Source organism: Cherax quadricarinatus, chromosome 8 (assembly GCF_038502225.1).
Source record: "Cherax quadricarinatus isolate ZL_2023a chromosome 8, ASM3850222v1, whole genome shotgun sequence".
Taxonomy (NCBI): domain Eukaryota; kingdom Metazoa; phylum Arthropoda; class Malacostraca; order Decapoda; family Parastacidae; genus Cherax; species Cherax quadricarinatus.
In genome coordinates, this window is record NC_091299.1 from 21,018,438 (window position 1) to 21,036,882 (window position 18,445).

Here is an 18,445-nt window from a genome sequence, read left to right on the forward strand (position 1 = left end):
CTTATCTTACATATGGAATTTGTGCATGAGGATCAACAACATCCAATCACCTAAAACCCCTAATAACCCAGCAAAAGGCAGCAGTAAGAATGATAACAAATTCCCACTCCCGCCAGCATACTCCACCAATTTTCAAAAGTCTGAATCTGCTCACCATTAAGAACATCCATACTTATTCATGTGCCTACTACATACACAGAACAATACACGCAAATATAAACCCTCCACTCAAACTTCTCCTCACCAACCTAAACAGGACACATGACCACAACACAAGACATAGATCTCTTTTTGATTATGATCCAGAGCTTTGGTAAGATGGGTAAGGAAGAAGGATGGGTAAGGATAGAAATATTGGAAAAGGGTGGGAGGAGGAAGAGAGGTAGGAATATAAAAGGTAAGTGGCCCAACCACTTTGGTGTAATTTAAAAAGTGTATGTGAAATAAATAATAACTAATATTCTTGAAGGGGTATAATACTAACCCATCAGAGTCACATAGATATAACAGATATATAAGTACATGACTCTGAATTGGTAGTAAATATTCAAGTTGCCCAACCACTTTGGTGTAATTTAAAAAGTGTATGTGGAATAATAAAATATTCTTGAAGGGGTATAATACTAACCCATCAGAGTCACATAGATATTTTTTTTTTTTTTTTTTTTTTTGCGAATGCACAACGGATATTTAAACGACAATGAAGGCAATAATTTTCTGGCCAGTTTATAAAGAATTACTTGACACAATAGCTTCTTACAAGGTGGTGTCCAGCCATAGTAAATGTAACATAATTTTAACAGTAGAATGTTATACAAAATGTCTCCCTAATTGGGGGCGATGATTTTCTTAGTAAACATAGAAGGGTTCTGGTGTTACCCAATCATCTTCATCTGCAGGAAGGTTGCTCAATATCATTGGTCGATGGTAATCGTCTTTATGGATAAAACGACGGACCCTCTGTGGGAGAGTCATTCTTTGAGTCCTGTGAGGAGGAGTATTGATGATATAATCTGTGGTATTTTCAACTTGGAGAGGATGTTCACTATCTGGCATGTAGAGCTCTTGCATTGCATAGAATTTCCTTCTTCAGGGTGTCAAGGCGTGCATTTAAGGCAATAATATCTTGTTGTACATGTAAATCTGCCATTTTAACTCTGTCTCTCCTCCTGGTACCCGTATTGAAGCGGAGAGCTCTATTCTGGACCCGTTGCAACCGTAGCATGTTGGTCTTTGTTGTTAATGTCATTGGGACACATGGGTATTCGAGTATAGACCTTATTAAGACTGTTTAGACCGGCTTTGGTTATGTTGATCTTTTTATTTACATGAGATGTTGAGTGGAGCAGCCTGTCTATTTCATATCCCAAGATCCTGTTAGGGTTTCTAATGGCTACAGGTGTATCTCTGATGGAGATACCCCCCTTATCTTCGATGGTTGATGCAAAACATCCTATCGTGCTAACAAGGACTTTGTCAGGGTTAGTCGTAATTCTCCATTTCTTTTCCCAATTAGATGTTCGACGAAGTTCAATATTCATTTTTTCTATGACTCTCTCATACTTGTATTTTCCTGATGAGACGACATGGATAACATCATCTGCAAATTGCGTTATAATTGTATCATTAAACTCTGGTTGAGGAAGGTCATTCACATAAATGTTGAATAGAATTGGACTAAGACAAGAATCTTGTGGGACACCAGCTGGTGATATAAAAGGCTCTGTCGACCTGCCGTGAAAGGTGGGAATGATTTTTCTTTGAGTTAAGAAGTTACATATTAATCTGAGAAAGGTCCAGTTATGGTCTGGTAGGTCAGTAAGTTTGTATATAAGACCATCATGCCATAAGCTATCAAAAGCTTTATGAACATCTCTGGTGGCAATTAGGGCAAGATTGCCAGGATGTTTCAGACTCGCTACAGTATCGATAATATTTATTGCATGATGGGTACCTCTATGTGTTCTAAAGTCAAACTGTTTTTCAGTAAACAGGTGGTTAAACTCCATATAGTAGTTCAGTCTGTTGGAAATGATCTTCTCAAGAACTTTTCCAGTGACTTCAAGTAAAGATATAGGTCTATAGTTCCCTGGTTGATGGATGTCTTTATTGGGCTTAGCAAGAAAGATCATCCTAGCAGTCTTAAAAACCACTGGAAAATGTCCTGAGGCCAAGATGGCATTAAAGATATTAACCAAAGACTGTTTACAATTTCTGGGTAGGAACTTTATTTGTTTCATTGTTATTCCAGAGAGGCCAGGGGCTCTATTTCTCATTCTTCCAATAACCTGACTCATCTCGAGTAATGTGATAGGTCTAGTAAGCGGGTGGGCGTCTTCAAGAGTTGATGTATCGATGGAAGGTAGTGGTTGTAGATCATCTAGGTTCTCATCTCTCCATTCATTTACCAACTTATAATGATTATTGTTAAATCGACGACTGTTATTGTGGGAGAGAATTTTCTCCCATACATCACCCATCAAATTAGCCTGGTCCTGTGGATCATCAAGTTTAATCTCAACATCTTCATCATCCTCATCAGTGAAGGTATGAATTAGGTAGTTAGGAGCCTTGTGCTTTGCCCCTAAAAGTTGTCGGATCTTACTCCAAAATTTTGCTGGCTCACGTTTATACTGATTAGCTTGGAGAACTAGCAGTTTCCATAAGTCACGTTTTTGATGACTAATCATGTTAATTAATTCTTGCCTCAATCTGTGCAATGTAGCTACTGGTGGTTGTCGCGTTTGAAGATGCCTTCGACATTCTGTTTGATAATTTCTCAAAGCGTCTCTAATTTCCCTCGTAGGTTTATATTGTTGGTAGATCTTTGTGGAAGCTAATTGACAGGTTGCATTAGTAGCATCAATTATTCGATTGTGAAGGGATCTGATCGCGTCGTCAATTGCAGTGGAAGGTAGATTTTCCAACGACACAATTTCATCGTCACCCAGATATGCCCTGAAGGGGTCAAATCCTAAGGTGTTGAGATTGGGTTTAGGAGTTACAGGTATTCTAAATGGAGAAGTTTGTAGTTGTATTAGAACAGGAATATGGTCAGATCCTACGTTTCCACCAGGAGAGATACGACAATGAAAGAGGTCACAGTCTCAGTTTATCAGGACTATATCTGGTGTCCCTGGATGAGGACCAATATACGATTTAAAGAATGGGCCTTGAAATGACAAGTTTCTGGCTGTCATGATATTAAATAGTTGTTTTCCTTTCAAGTCACCCAGTGGATTACCAACTCCACAGTTAAAGAGGACAGGGTGATGAGCAATAAAATCTCCCGCTAGAATTGTTGGAATATTTCTGCTTAATATCCTATGTATAGGAATTGACTCTATATATTGTTGTCTCGGGGGAAAATATCCAGTTACTAACACTAGTTGGCCATGAGACGTTGTCATTTCCATTGCAAGAATGTTATCTTCATCAACATGTTAGCCTAATTTAACTAAACCATCGGGATTGAACCCGCGGTCATAGAGTCTCAAAACTCCAAGCCACTAGAGCAGCTAGCCACAATAAGATTTCCAACTAGGTATATTTCTACACCATAGGAAGGTTAGCACCTCTGTGACCACAAATGCAAGTTTTTACAGATGAATCTCCAGCTAGCGTGGCCGTGATGAACTCTAGCTCAAGTCCCTTCACTGCCGTCAACATGACTAGCTGGAGATTCGTCTGTAAAAACTTGCATTTGTGGTCACAGAGGTGCCTGTGCTAACCTTCCTATGGTGTAGAAATATACCTAGTTGGATGAATCTTATTGTGGCTAGCTGGTCTAGTGGCTAACGCGACGGGCTGGAGTTTTGAGACTCTATGACCGCGGGTTAATCCCGGCCTATGGTTTATTTGCAATCGGCTACGATTTCTTGAGTCACTATACGCCACTATAGGATCCTCTCGATTTCTCCACAGTAGAGTAACCACGTAATTTAATATGTTGATCAACTCTTGCAGCTGTCTCATTCCAGAGTATAACATCGGGATTGTAATTATGTAGTTCAACTTCAAGGGGGTAACGGTTATTAAAGAAATATTGAACATTAAGTTGGAAAATTGTAATCCCCATTATTTCTTGCACTTCGCACGTGTACTGCGGTCTGAACGTCTGCAAGTAATGTCATGGTTGGTATCCACACTATCCCTGCTGGACTCGTCAAGGGGAGGAGGGAAGTTCTGAGTAGTTGCTTGTGTATTAAAAATGTCACCATCCTCACTAGAATTGGTAATATTAACAGAATCATTAGAGTCATTAGAATCATCATCAGAAAACTGAGGAGTGATATTCCCAGTTTCAGGAAGCAGAGGCTCGTGAGAATTAATGGGAGACTGTGGAGGCTCCAAGGGAAAATTTGGTAGGCCAGGTGAATGACCCTGGGAAAGTTCCTGTTCAACAGGATCAGCTGCAATAGCGGAAGAGTAAGCACCAATCTCTGGGGCATCGTTAGGGTCAGGTATTGACTCATCGGGTTGAGGGGAGTTGACAACCTGGGTATGCGAGGTGGGTGATCCCTGGACAAGGGATGAATTAGGCTTATTTGTAGAAGTAGAGTAGGGCACATACTTCTTGTTATGAGAAGGCTGGGCCATAATAACCTTCACATTATCTGGGATAGTGATGGGAGTGATCCCATTAGCCATTATCAAATCATTTAAAATCTTAGAGCAGAGTTGAATGTCACCACCTGCTATGTCTTTGGCCATCATATACATTAGTTGCGCTCTCGTCATATTCTCGGCTGAGGATACCTGAGACATGGGGGGTGAGGCTGAACCTTGTTGTTGCGTTTGTGTATGTTGTAGGTGAGAGTTAGATTGGGGCACTCCAAGAGGGGCAGAATTCCAAACATTGGAACCAGTGGAAGAGACCTGAGGAGTCCCACTAGATCCAGGCAAAGCTGGCAAGGAAGTTTGGGACATTGTTGGAGGTACTTCGGGAGTGTTTTTCTTAGAATTGGACACTTTCTTAGCTTCTAGAATTTTCTGCATTTCCTTTTTCCTCTCGGGACAGATAGCAGAAACAGCATGATGTTTTCCAATGCAGAGGACACACTTGGGTTTAGTTTTGTTATTACAGTCTTTAAAAGAATGTTGCCCAGAGCATATGCTGCACATCAGTGCTTGGCTACTGCATTTGTTGGTGGTATGACCAAATGCGTAACATTTGTAACATTGTGTCACACTGACAAACCGCTCAAGAGAGATTTGGTCAGGTGTACATCTGGTGCCAAAACATTTGAAGCCATTTTGACACACTAGTTTGGCTTCTTCAGGTGTCTTAAGTATTAACTTTAATGTTTCCTGGTTGTTGCCAGGTTTAGAAAATTTATGTGCTTGGACAGCATGAAATTCTGAATTCTCTGCATTAAAATCAGCAAGAAGTTCATTCACTGTGTTATCTCTCATGATGCTGTTAATTCTGGCAACAAACACAGTTCGCTGAGCTTGATAGCTTTCAGGTGCAATTAGGTGGATACCAAAAGTCTTCAATTTGTCCAGGACGTCCTGCTTAAGTAGTTGAAGTAACTCTTCTTCAGAAGAGAGGAGAAGTACTACCCCAGCGAGAGTTGTAAAAACATCCACTGGAGCAACAGTTGAATTTGAGCAAATGCATGCTAGAAGGGTCTTTCCTTAGTGTTAGTCTAACATCCTATTTCAGCTGACTTATGAAAGTCAGCCCCTAAGATAGCCTACCCTCGAGTGGTGAGGGGGAAAGGGCCCAAGGCAAAGATCGGCTGGATTTTAAAAAACCACACGGGCTACCGGATGGTCAAAATGCCTTATGTTAACTCGCCAAAGCGAAGTTGCCGAAAAAGAAGATAGAAAAGTCAGAAGGATAGCAATGTATGTAGTGTGTTAGTGTGTGGTCCAGTGTAGATGTTTGGGTGAGGGGAGGATGGGGAAGGATGGGGGGATGGGGAAGAGAGGGGTGAACAAGCAAGCAAGTCACCGCCTTACCCTCTTGATGTGATGGGGCTCGAAGTGACTGCAAGCAAGTTTCCTCTCAGCTCTGGCCAAGAACTACTCAGGATAACCCAAGAAAAATCTCGAGTAACAGTGTTCAGAGTTGCTCTGCTCGAAAATTACTCAGGATAACTGAAGAGCAGGAACGACGACGTCTTCTCTCCACGGCGGCTGAGCGGCTTCCAGTGTGTCTGTGTTGTCTGTGTCTGTGTCTGTCGTTTGCAAAGACATAAAATAAATAAAATAAATAAAATAAAATAAATGCGTGCCGTGAAGGTTCTCTGTACATTTTCTAGGTCAGCAATTTCACCTGCCTTGAAAGGTGCTGTTAGTGTGCAGCAATATTCCAGCCTGGATAGAACAAGCGACCTGAAGAGTGTCATCATGGGCTTGGCATCCCTAGTTTTGAAGGTTCTCATTATCCATCCTGTCATTTGTCTAGCAGATGCGATTGATACAATGTTATGGTCCTTGAAGGTGAGATCCTCCGACATGATCACTCCCAGGTCTTTGACGTTGGTGTTTCGCTCTATTTTGTGGCTGGAATTTGTTTTATACTCTGCTGAAGTTTTAATTTCCTCATGTTTACTTCTAGTTCCTGGGCCTTTTGTGTATCCATATGCTCTTGCGCTACCATCCACAGGATGGATATGGGGTGCACAATAAACTAGCCACTTCGGTGGCAAAATCTAAATCTGAGTAATTGGAATTTCTCATCGTTGAACTTCATATTGTTTTCTGCAGCCCACTGAAAGATTTGGTTGATGTCCGCCTGGAGCCTTGCAGTGTCTGCATTGGAAGACACTGTCATGCAGATTCGGGTGTCATCTGCAAAGGAAGACACGGTGCTGTGGCTGACATCCTTGTCTATGTCAGATATGAGGATGAGAAACAAGATGGAAGCGAGTACTGTGCCTTGTGGAACAGAGCTTTTCACCGTAGCCGCCTCAGACTTTACTCTGTTGACTACTACTCTTTGTGTTCTGTTTGTGAGGAAATTATAGATCCATCTACCAACTTTTCCTGTTATTCCTTTAGCACGCATTTTGTGCGCTATTACGCCATGGTCACACTTGTCGAAGGCTTTTGCAAAGTCTGTATATATTACATCTGCATTCTTTTTGACTTCTAGTGCATCTTGGACCTTGTAGTGATCCAGTAGTTGGGACAGACAGAAGCGACCTGCTCTAAACCCATTTTGCCCTGGGTTGTGTAATTGATGGGTATCTAGATGGGTGGCGATCTTGCTTCTTAGGACCCTTTCAAAGATTTTTATGATATGGGATGTTAGTGCTATCGGTCTGTAGTTCTTTGCTATTGCTTTACTGCCCCCTTTGTGGAGTGGGGCTATGTCTGTTGTTTTTACTAACTGTGGGACGACCCCCGTGTCCATGCTCCCTCTCCAGAGGATGTTAAAAGCTCGTGATAGGGGCTTCTTGCAGTTCTTGATGAACACGGAATTCCATGACTCTGGCCCTGGGGCAGAGTGCATGGGCATGTCATTTATCGCCTGTTCGAAGTCATTTGGCGTCAGGATAACATCAGATAGGCTTGTGTTTACCAAATTTTGTGGTTCTCTCATAAAAAAAACAATTTAGATCTTCGACTCTCAATCTGGTTAGCGGCTTGCTAAAAACTGAGTCATATTGGGACTTGAGTAGCTCACTCATTTCCTTTCTGTCATCTGTGTAGGACCCATCTTGTTTAAGTAGGGGCCCAATACTGGATGTTGTTCTCGACTTTGAGTTGGCATAAGAAAAGAAATACATACTTTGGGTTTCTTTCGATTTCATTTATGGCTTTTAGTTCTTCCCGCGATTCCTGACTCCTATAAGATTCCTTTAGCTTTAGTTCGATGTTTGCTATTTCTCTGACCAGTGTCTCCCTACGCATTTCAGATATACTGGCCTCTTTTAGCCGTTCTGTTATTCTTTTCCATTGCCTGTAAAGGGAGCACCTGTCTCCTTCTATTTTACATCTACTCCTCCTTTTTCTTAGAGGAATTTGCCTTGAGCATACATCGAGTGCCACAGAGTTAATCTGTTCTAGGCATAAGTTGGGGTCTGTGTTGCTTAGTTTATCTTTCCAGCTTATATCGTTTAGGACTTGGTTTACTTGTTAGGTGAGCATTGTTAGTACAACCATGTTGGGTGATGTTAGGTGAACATTGTTAGTACAACCATGTTGGGTGATGTTAAGTGAACATTGTTAGTACATCCATGTTGGGTGATGTTAGGTGAACATTGTTAGTACAACCATGTTGGGTGACGTTAGGTGAACATTGTTAGTATAACCATGTTGGGGGATGTTATCTGAACATTGTTAGTACAACCATGTTGGGTGATGTTAGGTGAACATTGTTAGTACAACCATGTTGGGTGATGTTAAGTAAGTTTATTCAGGTATACACAAACACAGCTACATAGAATATCATACATAGTAGCATATGTGTAGAGAACCTGAAATAACCCAAAAAAGTCAGACAAAGTGACTTATTTCCATTGGGGTCGTTTTTTTTACCTTATCAATAATATTATATTAATATAAAAGGTCAAAAGTGGCAGATAAGAAATTACATAAAAATGACAAATAAGTGAACTGTAGATATGTAGATATAAACCCATATGTATACCTGTTAACCCTTTTGGGGCCTAGTTCTTAGGCCTTTTGTGTATCCATATGCTCTTGCGCTACCGTCCACAGGATGGATATGGGGTGCACAATAAACTAGCCACATCGGTGGCAAAATATAATCTAATCTACATAGTAATATGTCACTTGCTTTAGTGATGAATATGGAGAATACATTTTTGCTAATTTTACTGTAAAAAACCTTAAGACACCTATAACAATCGGTGCCATTTACCGGATACCCCACACAAACATCCCAAATTTCAGTGAGAAATTAAAGGCACTAATAACAAACAGACAAATGAATAAGCACCACCTTTTCTTAGCTGGAGACTTCAACATCATCCTTGGCCTACTAGATGATCAGCCTGTAACTGATTTCATCAACAATATGAACAACACACTTCTCATACCAACAATAACTAAACCAACCAAGCAAGCAAGCAAGCAAGCAAGTTTATTCAGGAATACACAAATACAGTTACATAGAATTATCATACATAGCAGCATATGTGTAGAGAACCTAGGATAACCCAAAAAAGTCAGACAGAGTGAGGCTCACTGAGACAAGTGCAACCATAATAGACCACATATGGACCAATATACTAGCCCCCCTTAAATCAGGGATGATCACAGATAGCACTACAGACCACTACCCTACCTTCCTCTTAACAAACATTAGTAAACCACCACTTGAATACAACAAAGTTTCATTTAGACTCCATGATGAGGCCTCAATAAGGAAGTTCACAGCAGACCTAGAGACTGTTGACTGGCCCACAGAATTCTCCAAGGCCAATGGTATTGATGACTGGACAGACATTTTTCTTAACAAATTACTTAGACTATACAACAAACATTGTCCTATAAAAACGAAACAGATCACAAACAAACGGCTTGGTTGCCCATGGCTAACCAGCACCATTCTGAAATCCATTGATAAGAAACACCAATATGAAAAGCAATATAGACAGGGCCTAATACACAAAGATATTCTTAAACACTATTCATCAGTCCTCACCAAAGTAATAAAGAAAGCCAAACAACTACACTACTCCAGTAGATTCACTGACACAAGAGGAGATATAAAAAAGACCTGGAAAACACTCTCTCAGATTCTAGGGATCTACAAACTAAAAAAAACAAGAATATTGTCCTAACTAAACCTAATGAAACACCACTGCATCCCACTGACACAGCTAACAAGATAAACGACTTCTTCTCAGCCATAGGATCTAATCTCGCCAATAAAATCCCACGTACCAATGCCCATGCCGGGGACTACCTAGATGGGAATTTCCCAAATTCCTTCTATCTTGCACCAACTGAGCCCACGGAAGTTACCGATTATAAAGTCACTCAAAAATAACTCAGGGAATCTGTCTCATGTCCCACCATTATTGTACAAGCGAGCGGCCCATGTCCTCTCGCATGCTATCTCATTACTTTTTTAACAAGTCACTAGAAACTAGCACCTTCCCGAAACTACTCAAGACGGCAAGGGTTACACCAATACATAAAGGTGGTGACCCTACAGATTTAAACAACTATAGGCCAATATCAAACTGCCAATTTGGATTCAGGAAAAATAAAAGCACTAACGATGCTATCATGAAAATGCTGTATCTGCTTTACACAGCATTGGAAAATAAGGAATATCCACTAGGAATTTTTATTGACCTAAGAAAGGCTTTCGACACAGTAGACCACGGCATCCTACTCCACAAACTTGACCATTATGGTATAAGAGGCCATGCGCTTGCATATTTCGAATCTTACCTTACTAATAGGTATCAGTATGTTACCATTAAAGACACAGCATCAACAACACGGCCACTTGATACTGGAGTTCCACAGGGAAGTGTCCTTGGTCCCCTGCTCTTCCTCATATACATCAAGGATCTTCCAAACGTATCTCAACACCTGAACCCCATTCTCTTTGCTGACGACACGACTTATGTCATCTCTCACCCTAATCTTGCCACCCTCAACCAACATTGTTAACGAGGAGCTGATCAAAATATCGACTTGGATGACAGCCAATAAACTTACGCTTAACACTGACAAAACCTACTACATTGTGTTTGGTAGCAGAGCAGGAGATGAGCAAATTAACATTAAGATAGACAACACTCTAATTGCCAGACATAATGAGGGCAAATTCCTAGGCCTATACCTCGACAACAACCTGAATTTCAGCACCCATATCCAACACATAACCAAAACTACGTGCCGCAAACTGCCCTTCTCACACTATACCATTCACTTATATATCCATACCTCACCTATGCTATCTGTGCTTGGGGTTCAACTGCAGCAACACACCTAAAGCCAATAATAACCCAACAAAAAGCCGCAGTAAGAATAATCACTAAATCCCATCCCTGGCAACACCCCCCCCCCCACTCTTCATATTATTATTATAATCAAAAAGAAGCCCTAAGCCACAAGGACTATACAGCGCTGCCCCACTCTTCATAGATCTAAACTTACTCCCTGTTCAGTACATCCACACTTACTACTGTGCAATCTACATCTACAGGACCTTAAATTCCAATATTAACCTTGACCTAAAACGCTTTCTTGATAGTTGTGACAGAACCCACAGGCATAACACCAGACACAAACATCTCTATGACATTCCCCGTGTCCGACTAAACCTTTACAAAAATTCAATGTATGTCAAAGGCCCTAAAATCTGGAACACCCTACCTGAAAATTCTAGAACTGCAGACACATTCATCACCTTCAAAACTACCATTAGAAAACATCTTATCTCCCTGATACACTCCGTCAACTAATTACACGAATACCACCTGGTGGTTCACACTTACACTCACTCACCTATTTGACCATAAACAGAAATATCAATATCAATCTTAAAATAATGAATCTTAACTAGTTATAAGTGATACTCCAATACTAAAACTATGTATAGTGCCAAAACAAAAGCATTCACATTGCTAAACTCACAAACTAGTATTTAGTCACTTAGCCATAATACCAACTTACCTCATAATTTTGTATTATTATTATTATTATAATCAAGGGGAAGCGCTAAACCCGGAGGATTATACAGCGCCTGGGGGGGGGGGGATGTGGAAGGCATTCAGGCTTAATTCGGGGAACTGGAGCACAGATCCAATTCCCTAAATCAAGAGCCCCTCACCAACATCAAGGAACCTTCCTTGAGGGGCATAATTTTGTAATATTTTAAACTTAAGATTTAATATAAGTCTGCCCGAAATGCCTAGCCATGCTAGGTGTTCTAGTGGTACACTCTGTAATTATTATTTTACTACATGTAAACCACACAACAACCAAATTCTGTAAACTCAGCATTGTAATACTTATAGAGAATAAACTTTGAATTTAATTGAATTGATGTCAGCTAGGCCTGTATACCTTGTACATGTACTTGTAGAAATAAAGATATTATTATTATTATTATTATTATTATTATTATTATTATTATTATTATTATTATTATTATTATTTTTTATTATTATTATATAGCATCATATATGTAGATTACCTAGGATAACCCAAAAAAAACAAAGTGACTTATTTCTGTTGAAGTCTTTTAAAACATTGAAGAAGAGAAAGACGACGATGACGAAGACGAAGAAAGAAGAAATAATGACTCTCTCTACCCCAGTCTTGATCATCGTTGACAAATTCTTCCTGTTTTTTTTTTTTTTCTCTCTCTCTCTGGGATGTTGGTCCTAAACGCCTCTGAGGGCATTTTGGTCGGGGCTGCATATACCAACTTCTAGGTCTATCAAAAATTCGTTGTTGTTGACTCAGTTGGGCTTGTGTTATGTGTCTGACTCTGCCGGTGTTTGGACAAGGGAATCCATCTGACCTAATTGAGAACTTATTGTTCCAGTTTCTCTCCCGGAGGAAACTTCACTTCATCAATTATACCAGCCCAGATTAGGGCAACATTTCATTCCCGGAAGGCAGGACTCAGTAAGTCGTAAACTTTGGTAGCCCTTAACAACCACAACAATAATAAGAATGACGGGAAGGTTCATATTAGTCTTATTATTCACATTTGTTTTAAATGAAATTCAATAACTCAGGTATACAATATGAATGTACTCATGTCACATCGTTCATCCCATAACATAATTGTGTTTGTTATTTGTGATTTAAACTAATTATGTCTGTATAACTGGGAAGAATATTGTTGTTTGCAACTGTTGTTAACAATAACACTATTAAAGTCTGCCCTGTTGTTCCAGCTCGCAGGTTTTGACGGATTTTAACTTAATTTCGTGTGTTTTTTTATGATATGTTGAGTTATTTAAAGTACTGTCAGTACTAAGATGTTGACATGATAACTCTAAGAAGAAACGAAGAGGTAAGCAATACAAGGAATCTAATGGATTGATATGGAAATAAGTCCCATTGTTTAACTTGATTGTGGACTATCGTAGGTTAAATACTGAATAATTTACCATAGAAATGCATTGTCGAAGTTTCAGATTACGTAAATGGCCCATATAAAAATTTAGTTTACTAACAGAAATACTGTTAGGTGGCTAAAGTTACTGCTACTCGCTGGAATAGTGACCTTAGTTTACATTGTATATTATATACGACCAATGTATAACACAGAATAAGCTTTTCTTGTACAAATTGTTAATTTGAGATGTTAGCATAAAATAGTACATTTATATTAGTTGCTCAACACATCTGAGCCAATCAACGCTGACCATGGATTCTTGTCTCGCGCCCGGCCGAACACGAACAACGGAGCCCAGTAGAAATAAGTCACTCACTCTTGACTATTTTTTGAGGTTTATCATAGTTAATTTGCATATAAGTTACTATGTATCATAATTATACTTATATGTACCTGTACCAGACCCTGGTGGCCCGTAGCCTGGTAGGCAACGTTCTTGCTTCACACACACAGTGTCCATGGTTCAGTTCCTGGCAAGGGGAGAGAAACACTAGGCATGTTTCCTTAAACCTGTTGTCTCGTTCACCTAGCAAGCAGGTAGGTACCTGGGTGTTACTTGACTGGTGTGGGTCGTATCCTGGGGGACATGATTGAGGACCCCACTGGAAATAAGAGACAGACAGTCCCTTGATGACGCTTTGCCTTTATTGGGTTAATCTGGGTGGCTAACCCTTCAGGGTTAAAAATCCAAATGAAATCTTATCTTACTCCTATCATACAAGAACGAAGGAACACTACAGCAGGTCTACTGGCCCATACAAGGCAGGTATGGCTCACATCCACCCATATCCACTCATGTATCCATCCATCCTGTATTTAAAGCTACCCAACATTCTTGCCTCAGTGATGCTATCTGGAAGTTTTGCTGGAGATTCTAAACAGGTTCAGTCAAAGAGATATTTGTTTCTCTCTTAGTGTGTGTGTTCTGTGGCAGGTTCCTACATCATTCATTTATTCATATACATACATAGATGTTTAGTTAAGTCACTGAATTTTGAAGTCACCAATGTCACTGAGTTATCCAGGCTAAGGCTCAGTGACTTCGTAAAATATAGCGATGAGTTACCCAATATCATGTTTTAGACTTATCTTATGTTAGATTAGTGCTTGGCAATAATTTTACAAAATTTATACAGTGGTACTTCAAGTTTCATACAGCTCCCAACTCAAACAATTATGCAAGTGTATTATTGTAAGTGCTTTTGTAAGTGTATTTTTGGGGGTCTGAAATGGACTAATCTAATTTACATTAGTTCTTATGGGAACAAATTCATTCGGTAACAGCCTTCTGGAACGAATTTTGTACGAAACTCAGGGTACCACTGTATATGGGGCAACCCTTTGCCAGCAGGAAAATATTGATGACTTCTGATGTGGAAACATCAATGAGATCACTGGCATTCTACACATAGTGTAATTAGTATAATCCAGTATATATATACAGAGTAGTATAGCACTTGGGGTTCAGAATGCAAATCCTTGTCTTTTCTCGACAGAATTCTTTCAGTGATATTGCACGACTGTTAAGCGAATTCTTCCGTGATCTGGATGTGGTGCCCTCAGATGTTGTGGCTGGTCTTGTCCTCCTCAGAAAATATCAAAAACTTAATCGGCAAGAAATTGTGAGAAGTAACAAAAATGATGTGTATGAGTTTCTGTCAGGCGTCCCTATCACCCCCAGGTGAGTGTGCAAACTGTCAGGAGTTGCCATTAGTCAGAGGTATATGACAGTCCACATGCTACAGGCATGTGGACTGTCAAGCTGTCATCCCTCAGGTGAGGGTGTGAAGGGGTCACCAAGTCGAGTCAGTATAGGGATTGTGAGAGGTCACTGTCAACCCAGTTGCATGTGTGAGAACACTCCAGGGTAAGGTAAGCTTTATGCAGGAAATGTACACATATTTTAGACAGTGTTGGTAGATGTACCGTTTAAAGATAAGCCTTTTTCTATAATAATTAATTTAGCAGCATCATGGTACGTATAGTATACGATGATGCTGTATTGATATTTTACTGATGATGGTTACTTATTTGCTAATAAAAGTGGTTAATGTTTATATAGGGATGAGACAGTAGTAGATGAATATGGCACCTTAATATCATAGTCTTGCAAAGTCAACCAGATCAACCCATCTTCAAGATGAACCAATATGTGAGTTTCCTGACCCCCTTGCCACACCTGCAGTGTCATTACAGTAGTCAGTCTTATTATACAGTAAGATGTTAATCACCTTGGTCATTTTTCTTTATTTAATATTAATTTAGCACTTTATTATATACTACTTATACAATTTTTATAATATAATTTACCCATAATTATGCAACTTGTAGTTTGTTGCATGGATTAAGTGAACAAGTCTTTGTAATACTTATATACTATTGTATGTATGTATTACAGTGATGCTACCTGCCTAACCTTACTTAAGATTCATGTGATGCATTTCTACCAGTTTATTATGTTCACAATAAAATGAATAAATGGAGTACAATACTACTGTATTGAGTACAATACTACTGTATTGAGTACAATACTACTGTATTGTATTGCATAGATTAATGAACTACAATAGTTTTCCTAAAACTGCATGCTTACAGAGTAGTAACCTAGAAGAAAATATTTACCATTTGTGTCATTTTGAGCATAGTTAATGCCATGGTAGAAATATGTCATGATAAAAATACATACATAGATATTTTTATTGTCGCCATCCTAGACTCAGTCACCTTTTCACAGGACTCGATTCCTGCAGCTGTCATCGCTGGAGGGAAAAGAGGAATTTGAGAAGATTGTGCACTACATGAGGTTTGCTTTGGCCATATATGGTTGGCCAATGTTCTTCATGGCTAACTCTACCCTTGAGGCATGCAGGTTGTGTCCATTACTCAGGTAAGAAGATCTTGTTAACTCATTTAGCCATTATGGAGTATCTGGTACTCTACTTAAATAATTTTGACAGTGTCTAATATGGTGTACTCAAGCAAATAATTTTCTTAGCCAAAATATCAAAGGAGAATGTGGTGATGCTTTTCTGTTTGCTGGGCTAATGAGTTTTAGCTCAGTTTAAGATAAATTGTTATTTAAAGATACTTTAAAATGTAGGTAATAAACATCATATAAATATACAGTGGAACTTCGGTTTTCGTACGTACCGGATATCGGACGTTTCAGATTTAGAACCCTTTTATGGGCAAAATTTTGATCCAGATATCAGACCTCGATCTGGAAATCGTACGTATCATACTTGTCTGCCCGCCCGGGGACACTGCCACTCATGCGTGCATACACATCTCAGTCTGCCTCTTTCACTATTCAAGTGAGCATTACTTTGCATCTTCCAAAACATTTCGTAATACTAATTCGTTGTTTTTAGTGGTTAACTATTTAGTGTAGCTGTGAAATAAGCCACCATGGGCCTAAAGAAAGTTCCTAGTGATAAAGGAGGTGAGAAATACGATAGAATTGAAGAAAGAGATTGTAGCAAAATATGAAAGTGGCGTACGTTTAGCCGAGCTTGCCAGGATGTATGAGAAGTTGAAATCAACAATCTGTCCCATCCTGGCAAAGAAAGTAGAAATCAATGAAGCTAAAGTTGTGAAAGGGGTAAGTGTGCTAACGAAACAGAGATCACAAACAGTCGAAGATGTGAAGAAGTTGTTGTTAGTGTGGATCAATGAAAAACAGTTAGCGGGAGATGGTGTTGTGCAGTTGATAATTTGTGAAAAGGCAAGGCAGTTGCATGATGATCTCGTAAAGAAAATGCCTGCAACGAGTGCTAATGTTGGTGAATTTAAGGCCAGCAAAGGCTGGTTCGAAAAATTCAGAAAGCGAAGTGGCATACACAGTGTTGTAAGGCATGTTGAGGGTACCATTTCAGACAAACATGCAGCTGAAAAAATTTGTGTGGGAATTCAAAGTCTATGTAGATTTTGAAAAATTCCAACCCCCAACAAGTGTTCAGTTGTGATGAAACAGGCCTCTCCTGGAAGAAAATGCCAAAGAGGACCTACATCATGCAGGAGGAAAAGGCATTGCCAGGACACAAGCCTATGAAGGATAGGCTAACTCTTTTGTTCTGTGGTAATGCTAGTGGGGATTTCATAGTGAAACCTTTACTGGTGTATCACTCTGAAAATCTCAGAGTGTTCAAGAAAAGCAATGTCATCAAGAGTAAATTGTGTGTGATATGGAAAGCCACTTGTAATTTTTTTTTTTTTTATAGTATTAGTTTATACCTAGTTGTACTTTAGCTCATTCTAGCACAACACATAGACAATATCAATCTCATTATGTTTATTAGTGACTATACTCTATATGACCAAAGTGCTTTAGCGGTATACTTATCCAAACCTCCCACCACTACAGAAATCAGTATTAGAACACCACATAATACAGGATATAAACAACCACTATTTAAACCTAAAAGATGAATGATCACGTTGACCCTGATCTAAACCTCCATAATCTAACACACAATCAAAACTTATTGGAAAGTAACTGCCTTTATTACACAGCATCACAAGCCAGCACTATCCTGAGCACTGCTCAAAGTCTATCAGTTCTTAACTACATCAGGTCCTTAAGCAAACACTATGATGACCTCCTGGCACTCCTTGAGTCACTAAAGACACCCTTCTCTGGCATTATTCTTACTGAGACCTGGCTTAAGCAGGACACAATTGATATCTACCCACTACCAGGATACACAGCAATCCACAACTGCAGACCATACCAAGTTGGGGGAGGTACTGCAATCTATTAGTCTAACCAACTATCTTGTATTAGCACTAATTGCTTTAGTGATGAATATGGGGAATACATTTTATCTAATTTTACTGTAAAAAACCTCAAGATGCCTATAACAATTGGTGCCATATACCGGATACCCCACACAAACATCCCAAACTTCAGTGAGAATCTAAAGTCACTAATAACAAACAGACAAATGAACAAGCACCACCTTCTCTTAGCTGGAGACTTCAATATCAACCTTGGCCTACCAGATGATCAGACTGTAACTGATTTCATCATCAATATGAACAACACACTTCTCATACCAACAATAACTAAACCAACCAGGCTGACTGAAACAAGTGCAACCATAATAGACCACATATGGACCAATATACTAGCCCTCCTTATATCAGGGATAATCATTGACAGCACTACTGACCACTACCCAACCTTCCTCTTAACAAATATTAGTAAGCCATCACTCGAACACAACAAAGTTTCATTTAGACTCCATGATGAGACCTCAATAAGGAATTTCACAGCAGACCTAGAGACTGTTGACTGGCCTGCAGAATTCTCCAATGCCAATGGTATTGATGATTGGACAGACATTTTTCTTAACAAAATACTTAGACTAT

General features: G+C 39.5%; 1 protein-coding gene across 1 annotated transcript in view; it reads left to right on the plus strand.

The window, feature by feature from the left end:
* Positions 1–18,445, plus strand: part of inaE (inactivation no afterpotential E) — a gene marked incomplete in the record, with an annotated part of 149,027 nt that overhangs the window by 66,878 nt on the left and 63,704 nt on the right. The window contains 2 exon segments of the mRNA XM_070082731.1: positions 14,572–14,756; positions 15,810–15,962. Coding sequence (XP_069938832.1) covers positions 14,572–14,756; positions 15,810–15,962 — 338 coding nt within the window.